The sequence below is a fragment of the Pyrus communis genome, chromosome 3, assembly GCF_041283825.1.
Source record: "Pyrus communis isolate YQ-2024b chromosome 3, ASM4128382v1, whole genome shotgun sequence".
Lineage (NCBI taxonomy): Eukaryota > Viridiplantae > Streptophyta > Magnoliopsida > Rosales > Rosaceae > Pyrus > Pyrus communis.
Genome location: NC_142567.1, coordinates 395203 through 410294, shown reverse-complemented (window position 1 = coordinate 410294; position 15092 = coordinate 395203). Strand labels below are relative to the sequence as shown.

At 39.7% G+C, this 15092-nt stretch overlaps 2 protein-coding genes across 9 annotated transcripts; one reads left to right on the top strand and one right to left on the bottom strand.

Annotated features, from left to right (window-relative positions):
* Window positions 1-443: 443 nt before the first annotated feature.
* LOC137716368 (histone-lysine N-methyltransferase EZA1-like) lies at window positions 444-6100 on the top strand. 8 transcript variants are annotated; one of them, XM_088690443.1, is made up of 18 exons: window positions 444-530; window positions 902-1003; window positions 1213-1493; window positions 1647-1808; window positions 2487-2571; window positions 2652-2777; window positions 2867-2914; window positions 2997-3065; window positions 3414-3910; window positions 4001-4154; window positions 4271-4491; window positions 4564-4695; window positions 4820-4907; window positions 5006-5053; window positions 5143-5271; window positions 5385-5462; window positions 5534-5552; window positions 5597-6100. In XM_088690443.1, exons 1-18 carry the CDS (start codon window positions 474-476, stop codon window positions 5767-5769), a joined length of 2469 nt encoding a protein of 822 aa, XP_088546569.1. In that variant the 5' UTR covers window positions 444-473; the 3' UTR covers window positions 5770-6100. The 8 variants fall into 8 exon arrangements, with proteins under 8 accessions (XP_088546569.1, XP_088546568.1, XP_088546570.1 ...); XM_088690442.1 differs by lacking the exon at window positions 5534-5552 and having other exon boundaries at window positions 5385-5467; window positions 5583-6100; XM_088690445.1 differs by lacking the exon at window positions 5534-5552 and having other exon boundaries at window positions 498-609; window positions 5385-5467; window positions 5583-6100.
* Window positions 6072-14988, bottom strand: LOC137714677 (uncharacterized). The gene is made up of 14 exons (XM_088690179.1): window positions 13659-14988; window positions 13350-13524; window positions 12866-13059; window positions 12533-12691; window positions 11447-12427; window positions 11018-11192; window positions 10628-10821; window positions 10368-10526; window positions 9907-10173; window positions 9136-9200; window positions 7092-9031; window positions 6820-7010; window positions 6561-6719; window positions 6072-6454 (listed from the first exon to the last, which is right to left on the bottom strand). The coding sequence occupies exons 1-14, from the start codon at window positions 14750-14752 to the stop codon at window positions 6166-6168; spliced, it is 6042 nt and encodes a 2013-aa protein (XP_088546305.1). The 5' UTR covers window positions 14753-14988; the 3' UTR covers window positions 6072-6165.
* Window positions 14989-15092: the final 104 nt, after the last annotated feature.

Genomic DNA, 15092 nt, shown 5'->3' with positions numbered 1-15092 from the left:
GTATGTGGGCCAATCACTAATCCCCTAATTATGGGGTACAAAATCTATGCTTACTATCTATCAATTTTGAATTTCACATTATTAAGTCTTGAAATAGTATGTGTGAATTTTAAATTATCATATTGTTTGTTAAAAGAATTAATAGAAGAAGAGAAAATAGTAAAATCGACACATACAATATTTTTTCCTTCAAAGCGTAATTAAACACATCATTAATTTTCCAACGCATGTACTAGTCTTTCGTTCATGTCAAATTTTACACACATGAAACGTAAGTTATATATATCTGACGCACACAATAATCGCGGCTTCGGCATGTAGGCCACGTCATCTTTCGGACACGTAGGCCACATCACAAAACCTCAGGCGTGTATGCCACATCAGCAATCCTTACACGTGTCAGGCACAAAATGGTTTATTACCTTCATTTTCTTAGTCATTTCTTTGTTGAGTCGCGCAGGTACACAGCAGAGATGAGCAGAACAGGGACGATGCTGTCCCAAGCTTCCGACTCTGTAACTGAACTCACAGTCAGTCTCACTCTCTCTCTCTCTCTAAACTCTCTCACCTCATCGATCCCTGAATTCTCTGTTTCTTCTCGCGATTTTGGTTCGTGCTTTCTTTTTTTTCCTGTTAAAAACAAAATTTCGATGCTTTTTTTTTTAATTTTTATCAGAATTGTAATTGTTGTGATCAAACAGGGATGAGAATTTATCTTCGGATATCCAGATTGCATTTTTGATGTCAAAGCAATGAAATTTCAAAACTTTGTGTGATTAGAAGTCGTAGCTTCTTGTACAGTAGTTGCACATTTTCTCTGCAGCCAAACAGAAAATGGAATCTGATTGTGTTTGATATTGAATTCACGAAATTGTGTGTACTCTGTGATTTAAATGGGCAGAAATTCCATGGAGAAGATCGGAGTGATGGCGTCGGAAGCTTGGAGCAGAAGATGCACCAGCTCAAGTTGCAAATTCAAGCAGAGAGAGTGATATCAGTAAAAGTAAGTTTTTTCACATACATTTCAATGCCTTGTTTATTAATCCGTAATCAGAATTGTTTAAGAATTGAGTTTAGGAGGAGTTGAATTGAGGAGAATCAGAATCCGAGTTCCGGTAGAAGCTGTTTGCTAGATTATCTGGAAACGTATAACCGTAATGATTTCACTTTCAGTAAAAGTAAGTTTTGGCATACATTTGTTATACATTTCAGGAAAAAGTTGAGAAGAACAGAGAGAAGGTAGAAAGTTATGTTTCAAAAATTATATCGGAGACATCAAGAGTGAATTTGAATGCTTCGTCATCAGAGCAAAATGGGAGCTTTAAATTGTTTTCTTCAAGAATTGAACAGCCTCTCTGCAAAATCAGTGGATTTGCGCAGGGATATGGTGAGAAAAACTGGATTGAGAATCAAGAGGTGTTATTCTCATCAAGTACCAAGCTCCCACTTGTTGACAAGATACCGCCTTATACAACTTGGATATTCTTGGACAGGTTTGATTACCCGTTTGTTTAGAATTTGGACTTGTGACATAACGCAAATTGTAGATTTTTGTATATGTTTTTGTCCCTGCTTTCTGATGTTGTTAATGTGAAAATTGTTGCTGTTGTGTTTCTCCCATCTCAAATTTTTCTTTCACAGCACAGAAATCAAAGAATGGCTGAAGACCAATCAGTAGTTGGGAGGAGGCGTATTTACTACGATGAAGATGGCAGTGAAGCTCTTGTCTACAGTGGCAGTGATGATGAGGCAGAAGAACCCGAAAAAGTAAAACATGAATTTTCTGCGGGCGAAGATCGAATTCTGTTGTAAGTTCAAATGAGATGTTAGATTTTTAGAGAATTACATCAACTTTTAGAGAATCACATCTGTCACATCCCAGTCCGCATAGCAAGATATTGCCCGCTTTGGGTTTTCTGGGGCGAAGATCGAATTCTGTTGTAAGTTCAAATGAGATGTTAGATTTTTAGAGAATTACATCAACTTTTAGAGAATCACATATGTCACGTCCCAGTCCGCATAGCAAGATATTGTCCGCTTTGGGTCACGTCCTCACGGATTTGTTCTTGGGTTTCCAACCAAAACGCGTCTTACTAGAGGGAGGTGGGCATGTACATATAAGGCACATCACCTCCCCTCCCCCGGGCGATGTGGGATCTTACAATCCACCCCCCTTAGGGACCCGACGCCCTTGTCGGCACACTTCCAGCCGGGAAGTGGCTCTAATACCAAATTGTCACATCCCAGTCTGCATAGCAAGATATTGTCCGCTTTGGGTCATGCCCTCACGGATTTGTTCTTGGGTTTCCACCCAAAATGCGTCTTTCTATAGGGAGGTGGCCATGTACATATAAAGCACATCACCTCCCCTCCCCCGGGCAATGTGGGATCTTACAACATCAACTATGGCTGCTTATGAACTTGCGTAGTCCAATTTTTTCATAGGAATAAATGAAGGTTTTTAATTTTTCGTATTGAATTTGTAGGATGGCCTTTCAGGAGCATGGCCTAGGCGAGGAAGTAGTGGAAGTTGTGAGGGAGTTTATTGGAGTCCCCATTTTGGAAATCCTGGTAGCTGGCATTAACGTGTGTTCACATTGTTGTTTGGGAGGATTTTGGTGCCTAAATTTTGTGGAATTCTACACTTGCAGGACCGTTATAACACAATCATGGAAAGGAACCGCGAGAAACGTGAACCCGATGGGTGCATTTCTCTTGATAAGAGTCTTAGTGCCGCCTTAGATTCTTTCGATAACCTTTTCTGTCGCCGTTGCTTGGTATGCGGGTGTCATCTTGCTTGAATTGTTAAATGAAATTACTGGTTTTGCATTTTCTGATATAACTCTCAACTGATTCTATCTAACAGGTGTTTGATTGTCGTTTGCATGGATGCTCTCAACCTTTAATCTATCCTGTAAGCAGCAGTGTTGCTTATATGTGCCAGCTTGCTTGAACTCCATTAATTTATGTCTATTGTGGTATTCTTTCTTTTTCAGAGTGAAAAGTTGCAGTGGTCCGGTCATGACGAGAACCAGGAACCTTGCGGTCATCGATGTTACCTCAGGGTATGGAATTTCCTTTCTTTATTAATGTTCTGTTACTACTTGAGCCTATTTAGTTAAATTGGTTTCTTTCGTTCTCCTTGAATTTAATAGTAAGACACTGTTAATCTGATAGGTTTTCTTATCATGAACTTGTACAGTTAAAATTTTTAACCCTCTAGAGTTTTGGTGGTGAATTAAGTTAAATGCCGAAATCTCACTTCGGGGCCTGACTACGCTTTTGTTTTTATTCTTTTGGTCAAATCTGAGGCTCACTGAACTTTTCTTTTTTCTTTTCTCCTGATGGACTATAGGGCATATTTATCATGACAATTATGTTTTGTACACTCCATATTTTTTTCCTTCTTGCAGTTGAGTATAGTAACATCAGAGAGAGAAAGTGTTCCAGGATCATCCATTAGTGCCGAGCGACCAAGTTCTCATGGCTATACAGACCTCACACACAACGAAAGAAGCATTCCTGGAGATGCTGTGCCTGCAACTTCTGAAACCATTCAGTGTTCTCACATCCTGAAGATGCACAATGAAAATACAGGGAAGCGCAAGGTTATGAAGCATACAGATAAAGTGGCAAAGGACCTAACTATAGTACCCGATGATTTCCGCGGTTCTTCTAAGAAACAAAAGAGATTAGATGCTTTGGATTTGGTAACTGCAACTAGTGAACCTATCCCAGTTCGGGTTCACATTTCCAGAGGTGAACCAAGAGATGTAACCGAAGTGCCTGAACTGAGGCAAACATCCAATTCTACACGTGGACAAGTTGAGCGGATGTGTAGCAACTCTGAGTGGAAACCAGTGGAGAAAGATTTATACATGAAGGGACTACAGATATTTGGGAGAAACAGGTACATATTTTTGAATTCGAAATGCCTTACACGGATCTTCATTACACCATTCCGTATCTTTGTACTTAATTGGTAACTTGCGTTCTGCAGTTGCCTCATAGCGAGGAACTTACTCTCTGGATTGAGGACGTGTATGGAGGTGTCTAGTTACATGCATAATTCTGGATCTTCAATGCCTAACAGATCTGTGGTTGGACCATCGTCATTTATGGAAGACAATGTGAAAGCTGATTTGGATCAGACAGTAGCATCATAGAACTTATCCTCCCTGTTTCTTTTTTTACTTATCTCTCTCTGTCTCTCTCTCTCTCTCTCTCTCTCTGTGGTTAAAAAAGGTTAATTTTATTGTACTCGTACTAGGAACAAGAGATGTCGTTAAAGCTACGGTTACTTCGTAGAAGGGGTAAAGCACGGAGGCTGAAGTATTCTTGGAAGTCTGCTGGGCACCCAACAATGTGGAAAAGGATTGCTGATGGCAAAAACGATTCACTTAAACTGTATACGCCATGTGGATGCCAGTCTATGTGTGGAAAGGAATGTTCTTGTATGAGTAATGGAACCTGCTGTGAAAAATACTGTGGGTATGTCTGACTTATCCTAAAAGTAAACTGAATGAAATGCACAGAACCAATGATTAACTCTTTCAATTTTAGGTGCTCAAAGAGTTGCAAAAATAGGTTCAGGGGATGTCACTGTGCAAAGAGTCAGTGTAGAAGTCGGCAGTGCCCATGCTTTGCTGCTGGGCGCGAATGTGACCCAGATGTCTGTCGTCATTGTTGGGTTAGGTAATGAGCTCCATGATGGACCAGCTGATCGAGCTGTTTGAATCATGCACAGAGTGTTCATCATAGAGAGTTTGTTATTTCTTTAGTGGTGATTTTTTAATTCAAATATATAAACTTTTTGCAGTTGTGGGGATGGTTCACTAGGCGAGCCACCGAAACAGGGAGAGTGTCAGTGTGGTAACATGAGGCTTCTTCTAAGACAACAACAGAGGGTGAGCCATTCCTAGTATTTAGTTAATAAATCACTTCTGTGGACTGCATAATTTACTTTATGATTTATGATTGCATACACTTTCTTTTTTTTCTTCAGACTCTCCTGAGCAAGTCTGATGTTGCTGGTTGGGGAGCCTTCTTAAAGGTTGGAATATTTCGATGTTTTTGTATGTGGCATCCTATAACTTGAAGTTGATTTTTCTTTTCTCACCATATTAAACCATGTGATTTCAGAACCCCGTAAACAAGAATGATTATCTTGGAGAATATAATGGTGAAATCATCTCGCATCAGGAAGCAGACAAGCGGGGGAAGATTTATGATCGTGTAAACTCATCATTCCTTTTCGACTTGAATGAACAGGCAAGGGAAAATTAATGATTGACCACTTTTACATTTGCATTTCAATTTTCTTCGCAAATATGTGATACCTTTAGGATATAGCTTCACACTGGCTTTACACCTGTTTACTGCAGTATGTCCTAGATGCTTACCGAAAGGGAGACAAGCTTAAATTTGCAAACCACTCATCAAATCCTAACTGCCATGCAAAGGTAATTAAGTATTCTGTAATTCTCTTGTTTGATATTTATAATGGTGTGTGCTAATACATGTTTGTGTATAGGTAATGCTGGTAGCGGGTGTGTGCTAATACATGTTTGTGTATGGGTAATGCTGGTTGCGGGTGATCATCGAGTTGGCATATTTGCCAAGGAGCATATTGATGCCGGTGAGGAGCTCTTCTACGATTATTGTTATCTTTCAGAGGCAGCGCCTGTATGGGCTCAAAAACCGGAGGGTTCTAAGAGGGACGATTCATCTGTCTCCAGAGGCAGAGCGAAAAAGCACCAAGCCCTTTGAATGGATAGTTAGCATGGATGGAGATGTACATAAGTATCAAAGTGTGGCGCATAGCTCGACTCTGGAGGGTTTTATCCATGACAACATCCGGGACAAGAATTGTCCTTCTAGGTGGCTGTATTGGAAATAAGGGTTTTTTTTTTTTTTTTTTTTTTAAAAATTTTATTTGTTATGGATTTATAGAGAACAAGTTTGAATTCTTCTAGCAGTTCGGTATTGTAGTTTGTGTTTGAGAATGCTATCGCAGAGAGGCATGTTGTGATGGTAATAACCAGAAATTCTATGTAAAACATTTCTCGAGATGAAAAAAGGGTTGAATTGATTTATTTTATATTTTGATAAGATTCTGAACTTATTGAATGAACTTGATAAACAGACAGCGGTTTGCAGTGTGAGTTACTGCAGCAAATGAAAATACAGCAATTCATTCCACATATCAGGAATGCCAGGAAGACACCAATGGCTGCAATCCTGAACCCCTGAAGAATAAGAATTGCCATAGACAGATGGATGACCATCTATTCTATATTCTGACAAGCCAGTTATGTTCAACAAAGTCACACGAGTCTTCATCTGCTTAACGACCTGCTCTGCAATTATGTTTCTCTCGTCTTCAATTCGCGAAAGTTCGAGGAGGGGTTCAGTAGCTTCTGTACAGCTCCCGCCTGTATTCCATTGACCTCCCCTGTTCAATGAAGAATTACAAATTAAACACTCTGCGATGCAACTAGTTATATGAAGTTTATATGTGCAGGCAGCATGATCGAAGACAGGAGCAAATGCAAGTTAACCTGAAATGCGTGGGTGATAAACTTCGAAAGAAAACTTGGGTTTTACGTGGATTGATGTTTTTATCAACCCATGACCCCCAGGTCATCATAGCTTTTCTGAGAGCTGTGGAAACATCAAGGTGTGGATGGATTTTGCCACCTTCCTGGTAGAAATTCATCCTGCAAGCTCCAAATTAAGGTCAGGATATTGCGGTTGAAGAAATTCAAGTTAATTAACTATAGCATGTATCACTTGCACAAATTCTGTGACTAGACTGACCCAGCATTAGTTTTGTGATCATTCCACCAATGTCCAGTGTCAAATACCAAAATGTCAGCTCCTCTCCACCTTGATGAAGCACGATCAATTGCATCGATTAGCAAGGTCTGCACCTGCTTCTGCCCTACTCTTGCCATGCCTTTGTCAACCAAGAAAGAGGATGTATAAAATTCGACTGTACACTTGTAATCCTGTGACAAATTGAACTACTTCAGAAAATGAAATACAAGTACGCATGTTAAGGAGTAAATAATGTTGAAGAAGAATAATACCACAAAGGTGAAAGTATATGCCCTCTTTCCTTTGATGACTCTGAGCCCTCTTATAGCTCCCATTAGCATGCAAACCATGGATTGGCATTGATTCCTATTGAGTGAATCCCCCACGAAAACGAGCCTTTTCCCTCTAATCAGTTCCAGCATTTTCCTTGCATTGAACCTTGGAATGTCACAATCTTCTGGTTGCCACCTCCACTTCATGAAATCTGTGTCTAATCTCCCATTACCTTGACAATTAAAACCTTTTTCGATGAAAGGACAAGAACGATATGTGTACAAAGGATAGCTGTTGTTATCTTTGATCCACCTCCCTTTTGTACTATAATCACATGATCCCCCTAATTTTGTTATGCTCATGTCTTCTTTGTCCAGCAGCCCCCCGCTACTGGAAATTTGAGAATTTTGATCAAGTGAAGTTGTTCTGGTCTTCTTCTTCTTCGTTTTCTTCTTTCCAACCATCCTTTTCCTACTTTTGTCTGCTTCAATCCTGTCTTCAGTCTCATTCATCAACTGCGCATTTTGTTGCTCTTCAGTCTTTTTCATCAATGGCATTGGCGTGGCTTCCTCTTCAATCTTCTTGTCACTCAATGCATCATTTTTCTCTTCAACCTCATTCAACAATGGCGCATTTTTCTCTTCAGTCACTCTCATCGCAGGCCATTGTTTCTCTTCAGTCACTCTCATCGCAGGCCATTGTTTCCCTTCAATCTTGTTCTCATTCAATGCAGCATTTTGCTCTTCAGTCTCGTTCAACAATAGCATATTTTTCTCTTCAGTCTCGTTCTTCAATTGCACATTATTCTCTTCAGTCTCATTCAACAATGGCACATTTTTCCCTTCAGTCTTGTTCATCAATGTTGTGTCCTGCACTTCAAACTTGTTTATGCTTAACGAAGCATTTTTCTCTTCAACCTCGTTCAACAAAGTCGCATTTTTCTCTTCAATCTCTTTCATCACAGGCCATGGTTGCTCTTCAATCTTTTTTTCGCTCAATTCAGCATTGTGATCTTCAGTCTTGTTTAACAATGGCATATTTTGCTCTTCTGTCCCGTTCAGCAACGACGCAGTATTTCCTTCAGTCTTGTCCAACAATGGCGCAATTTTATCTTCAGTCTCTTTCATTAATGGCCATTGTTGCTCTTCAACCTCGTTTTCGCTCAACGTAGCATTTTGCTCTTCAACGTTCAACAATTGTACATTTTTCTCTTCAGTCTCATTAGTCAGTGGCCATTGTTGCCGTTCAATCTGTTTTTCACTCAATGCAGCATTTTGCTCTTCAGTCTCATTCGTCAATGGAACATTTTTCCCTTGAACCCCATTCGTCAATGGGGCATTTTGCTCTTCAGACTTGTTCCATGGTGTAATATTTTGCTCCATAGCCACAGCTGCTGCACTTTGTTCCTCTGTTTTGAGCTCGTTACCATCTAAGTCACCACCGCCTCTGTCTTGTTCATCATCATCTGTCTCATTCTCCTTCCTCTGCAGCCCGCTAACAAGCAAATTAGTCCCAGAAAAGCTAGAAGCATTTTCAGGTGCACTCAAAGGGTTAGCCGCCAACTTCAAGGTTGAATCTTTCGGAGGAAGACTATCATCTGACGTAACTCCAGAAATATTGCTATTCGAATTACCAGTGGTCAAATTAGTCTCAGCAGATGATGGAACAGGTGGAACAACAGCAGCTATGAAACTCGAAACGGCTGAGGATGTAGTGTTGAACCGGAGACATCTGCTGGTTTCTTGAACCGGCAATGAATTGGGAGGAGCGGTTTTGTTAACCCAAATGATAACAAAGGAGAGAAAGATGATAGAGAAAGGGATGCTAAAACAGAACACCAATGGTCTAGTTATTCTAGTGGTTGATGATTTAGAGGAGGAACTCAGCTGCCTCTTCATGACTACTACTTCTCGGTTTTGTAGTTCTGCTCGCGTAATCCCTCAGTTCCCTCTCTGTTGTCGTTAAGAAATGAAAAATAAATACTCTTCTTGAAGAAGAAGAACACAATTCATCAGAAGAAGCAGCAAGACATGTGCAGCATACTTGCAGAAAGCAGTCTTTGGATATTCATGTATTTTGGACCATTTGTTCCATGCGCTGGTTGAATTCTAACCACTTACGAATTTTCTACAAACAACTTGGAGAATGTTGAGGTTTTCGTATTCCACGAAAATGAAAATAAAAACGATAAAAATATACCAAAAAACAAAAGAGAGCAAGCTGTATGCAATATATATGCAGTAGAACATTAAGGTTGTGGTCCGAACTTCTCATGGTCTAGTGGGCGAATGTAGCACAATCACTAATTTGTAACTTATCTACCCTTTTGTTTTTTGTTTTGATTTCTTTCGATAATGTTTTCATTTCTAATTAATCTCAAGCTCTAAGGAAAGGGCTCATTGACTTAACGAGGGTTATACGTACTCAAATCAGAGTCTAAGGAGAATCAAAGCTTCTTATCGATTCCTTCTTTTTTTCACACTAGTTCTTCACTTCTTTCCAAAGCATTCAATTTCATTATGTGCTTTCATAACACAAATTTCTTGATGGATGTTTGTGAAATTGGTTACCACTGATTGTTCTTCTCAAACTTGGAGACGTTTACTTCCATTGTCAAGCTTTCAGGCTTTAACTTTGATCAGTTCGTTTGATAATCATTTTAATTTTCAGTTTTTAAAGTGTGCTCTTTTTACTTCTCATAAAAACATGTACAATCAAGAAATTTTCACTCGCATTTCTAGGTGGCCAAAATGTGATTTATTTTTTGTTATCGTATGACACAGTGATCAAATCTACTCGGTGTATTTTGGTCACGAGTCACTGAGGAAGTGCAGATACAACAATTCATTCCAGGCATCAGGCAGGCCAGGAAGACACCAATGGCTGCAATCTTTGATGGCTGATGGATGAGCATCTATTCTATATTCTGACATGCTTGTTATGTTCAACAATGTCACACGAGTTTTCATCTGCTTTACAACCTCCTCTAGGACTACATCCTTCTTGTTTGCCATTCCTGAAGGTTTGGGGAGGGGTTCAGTAGCTCCTATACAACTCCGGCTCGATTTCCACTCACCTCCGCTGTTCAATGAAGAATTACAAATTAGAGAACTATGTACTCAGAAAATCATCACAATGTGCACAAGTTGATTGACGTCGCCACACAAATATAAATCATGGAGCTGGATAGATAGTGTACTTGTATTGACTGCTTCGTGAACTCGTATTAACCATAAGAACGTACACATAATATTCCAGGAGGCAAAACTCATTACCTGAAATGCGTTGGTGATGAAGTTCGAAAGAAAACTTGGGTTTTGCGTGGATTGATACTTTTATCAACCCATGCTGCCCAGGTCATCAAACCTTTTCTGAGAGCTGTGTGAACATCAAGATATGGATGAATTTTTCCCCCTTCCTGGTAAAAATTCTTCCTGCATGCATTCATTTGTTAGCTCCAAATTATGTATTTTTCTGAGATCGAACATCAACAAGCATGGTATACGTAGCTACTACTACTCATTATCGAACTCACCCAGAGTTAGTTTTGAAATCGGTCCACCAATGTTCAGTGTCGAATACCAAAATATCAGCTCCTCTCCATCTAGATGAACCCTGATCAATGGTATCAATTCGCAAGGACGTTTGCACCTGCTTCTGCCCTACTCTTTTTGTGCCCTTCTCAACCAAGAAAACGGATGGAGAAAACTCGACTGTAAACTTGTAATCCTGTGTGAAATTTACAGCATCAGAAATTTAATACATATGGAAAACAACTTGAAAGAGATAATTGGGGCATGAGACTCTGAATTTGGCCTGAACTAGATTTCTAGTCTGCAATTTGGCCAAATTCAGGGACTAGCTAGTGCTCCAATTTTCTCTAACCTGAAACGAAATGATCGACAATGTAGAGAGAAAGAATTACCACAAAGTAAAAACTATAAGTCCCCTTGGCATGGGAGATTCTGGGCCTATTGGGATCTCTTATATCTCCCATTAGCATGCACACCATGGATTCAAATTGATTTCTATTGATTGAATCCCCCACATAAAGTAGCCGTTTACCTCTCATCAGTTCCAGCATTTTTGTTGCATCGAACCTATATATAGATACATCACACACCAAAATTAAACATGGTAAGTTGAGATTAATGATTGATGTAGGAACACATTAGCAAGATGAAATCTGGCATGAATAGTGATTATGCAGTGAATTGTGTATTTTGAGTCTGCCCTTCCAGTACTACGTCAACCATTGTCGAATTGCAATCTAACTGTGTACATTAATGGAAAACGAATTTGATACCAAGTTTTGAAGAAGGAAATAATTAATTAGCTTGGCCTATGTACTTACCTTGGAATTTCACAATCTTGTGGTTGCCACCTCCACTTGGTGAAGTTTTTATCTAATCTCCCACTGCCTTGACAATCAAAACCTTCATATATGAAAGGACATGATTGACGTGTGTACAATGGATAGCTTTCATCATAGACCCACCTCCCTCTTGTACTATAATCACATCCTCCTAATTTTGTTGTTCTCTTCTTGTTTTCTTCAATGTCTTGCATCCCGCCGCTACTTGAAATTTGAGTAGTACTACTCTTTTGATCAAATGATGTTGCTATGCTCTTCTTCTTTTTCCTCTTTCCCGCCATCCTCTTTTTTATTGGTTTTTCAACCAATGCAGCGTTTTGCTTGTCAGCAGTCTTGTTCATCAATGTTGGAGGGTTTTGCTCTTGATCAGCCTTATTCATCAATATTGGAGCATTTTGGGCTTCCCTCTTCCTCTCAATCTTGTTCATCAATGCAGCATTTTGCTCTTGATCAGTCCTGTTCACCGATATTAGCACACTTTGCTCTTGATCGGTCTTGTTCATCAATGACGTCGGTTCATTTTGCTCTTCTGTCGTGTTCACCAACGGAGCATTTTGGTTCTCAATCTTGTCAAATAAGGTTGCAGCTGGTGCACTTTGAGCCGGGACTACCGTGACGTTAGTAAAAATGTCTGACTCGCTGGCACCTCTGTCTTCATTTTTGACAAGTAAATCATTTTGTGCGCCCACTGCTTGGGATACCCTCAAATGAAGATATAACAATTCATTCCATACATCAGGAATGCCAGGAAGGCACCAATGGCTGCAATCTCTGATGTCGGATGGATGAGCATCCATTCGATACTCCGACAGGCTCGTTGTGTTCAACAAAGTGACTCGAGTCTTCATCTGCTTTAGGACCTCCTCCAGAATTACATCTTTCTCGTTTACAATTCCTGAAGGTTGAAGGAGGGGCTCACTAACTCCTACACAACTCTGCCGTAAATTCCATTTTCCTCCGCTGTGATCGATCAACAATTTTACAAATTAACCACTCATTGGTAAATTGTCATGTAAGAACACCAATACACGTACTACTTCGATCAACATTAAATAATTAGATAACCTGAAGTGCGTTGGCGATGAAGTTCGAAAGAAAACTTGAGTTTTGCGTGGATTGATGTAATTATCAACCCATGATGCCCACGTCATCAAACCTTTTCTGAGAGCTGTGAGAACATCAAGATATGGATGAAGTTTGTCACCTTCCTGAAAGAAATTAACCCTGCAAATGCAATGCAAGCAGTCATAAATACATAAGCTCCAAATGTCAGGATAATCCCAATTTAAGAAATTTAATTTAATTATCAGACACAATTAAAACGATCGAGTTAACATAGCTCAGTTGTTCTGAGGGGTGGGCACAAGTAAAATTCATTCATTTATTAATGGAGCTTACCCGGCATTTGTTTTGAAATCGACCCACCAATGTTCGGTGTTGAATACCAAAATATCAGCTTCTCTCCATCGATGTGAACCGTGATCAATGGAATCAATTCGCAAGGACGTTTGCTCCTGCTTCTGGTCTACTCTTGTCATGACTTTTTCAACCAAGAAAACGGACGGATAGAATTCAACTTTACACTTATAATCCTGTGAAAAAAGAAACTACGTACATCAGAAATTTAAATACATACAGAATATTTATTAACCTTACATGAAACGGCAATGTAAATATAGCAATATAGCATAGAGATGAGGAGAATATACAAAGAAGGGAAAGTGAAATATTTTCCGCACATTCATTTTCTCGTTCTTCACACACTAAATTTTTTTGTCCCTTAATTATCCTCTAATTTATTCAATCCAAGTGTCAGAAATAAACATGGGAGTGCATGGGGAGAAAATAGGTATGTGGGAATCACTTCCCTGTGAAGAATTACCACAAAGACGACACTATAGCCTCCTCTCCCTCTCATGAATCTGGGCTTATTTGGATTTCTTTTATCTCCGACAAGCATGCACACCATAGATTGCCATTGATTCTTATTGATTGAATCGCCCACAAACACTAGCCTCTTCCCTCTGATAAATTCAAGCATTTTTCTTGCATCGAACCTATATATGCATACATAATTAAAATCCCGATTAGCTAGCTAGCTTAATCAAATTGAAATACATAATTAAAATCCCAATTAGCTAGCTAGCTTAATCAAATTGAAATAGTGACGAAGAACTAATTAGAAAGTTACCTTGGAATGTCACAATCTTGTGGTTGCCATCTCCACTTAGTGAAGTTTTTGTCTAATCTCCCACTACAACTAAAACCTTCTTCTATGAAAGGACATGAACGACTTGTGTACAACGGATAGCTCTCGTCTTCGACCCACCTCCCTCTTGTACTAAAATCACATCCTCCTAATTTAGCTATTTTCTTGTCTTCTTCGACCAACAGCAGTCCGCTACTTGAAATTTGAGTCATCTGATCAAATGAAGTTGCTCTGGCCTTCTTCTTCTTTCTACGTTTAGCTTGACCCGTTTTTTCACTCAATGCAGCTGCATTTTGCTCTTCCGTCTTGTTCATCAAAATTGGAGCATTTTGCTCTTCAGTCTTGTTCATCAACGGTGCATTTTGCTCCTCGGTCATGTTTGTCAACGGCGCAGTTTGCTCTTCATGAGTCCGGTTCAATGGAGCATTTTGCTCTACAGTCGTGTTCACCGATGGAACATTTTGGTCTTCATTAGTATTTGTCTCAATCTTGTCAATTAAGATTGCAGCTGATGGAATTTGTTGTGCCACTGCTGTGAAGTTACTGGCAATAATAATATCTAACTCACTGCCACCGTTGTCTTCTTCTTCTTCTTCTTCTTCTTCTTCTTCTTTTTCGTCTTCGTCATCATGTAACTCATGTTGCAGTACTGCCACTGCTTGGGCTTCGTTCTCAAAATAGCTAGAAGAAGCATTTTCAGGTGTACTGGAAGGGGTGTCCGTCAACTTCAAGACTGATAAATCTTTCGAAGGACTATTTTCTGTAACGGAAACATTATTTGTATCGATCAAATCATCTCCAGTAGTCAAATTAGTCGGATGATCAGCAGCTGGAAGAGGTGGAACTGTGGTGGCTAAGGGTGATGGTGTGAAACCGAAAACGATGGAGGATGTGTTGAAATACTCGAGACAATTGGTGGTTTGTTGGGCGGGCAATAGAATGTTGGAAGGAGAGGATTGGTTGACCCAAATGAGAACGAAAGAGAGAAAGATGATAGAGGAAGAGATGCTAAAATAAAACACTAAGGATGTAGTTGGTAATGTAATGGAAAAAATACTCAGCTGCGGCCTCTTCATAACTAAACGTGCGTACTCTCCTCAGCTTTTCTTCAATGGAGAAAAAGAGTCAATGGGAAGGAGGTCTTCAGTGAGATTTCTTATGTGTCTTGTATGTCTGTGTTTGATCAATGTGACTACTAGCTATAGAGGAAAACACAAATAATTCAGAAAAAAATTCTTCTAGTATGCTTTGATATGTGTGAGCTGCTGAGTTGCTGAATGTGAGTTGTTCACGAAAAACCATCTCGCCACTTGAGTTGTAAAAAACGCTAGGCGCAAGTTGGGCGGCGGATTGGAGTCTAGTGCCTAGGTGGTTAGGTGGCCTAAACGGATTTAAATAAACTTATTATATGTCGGA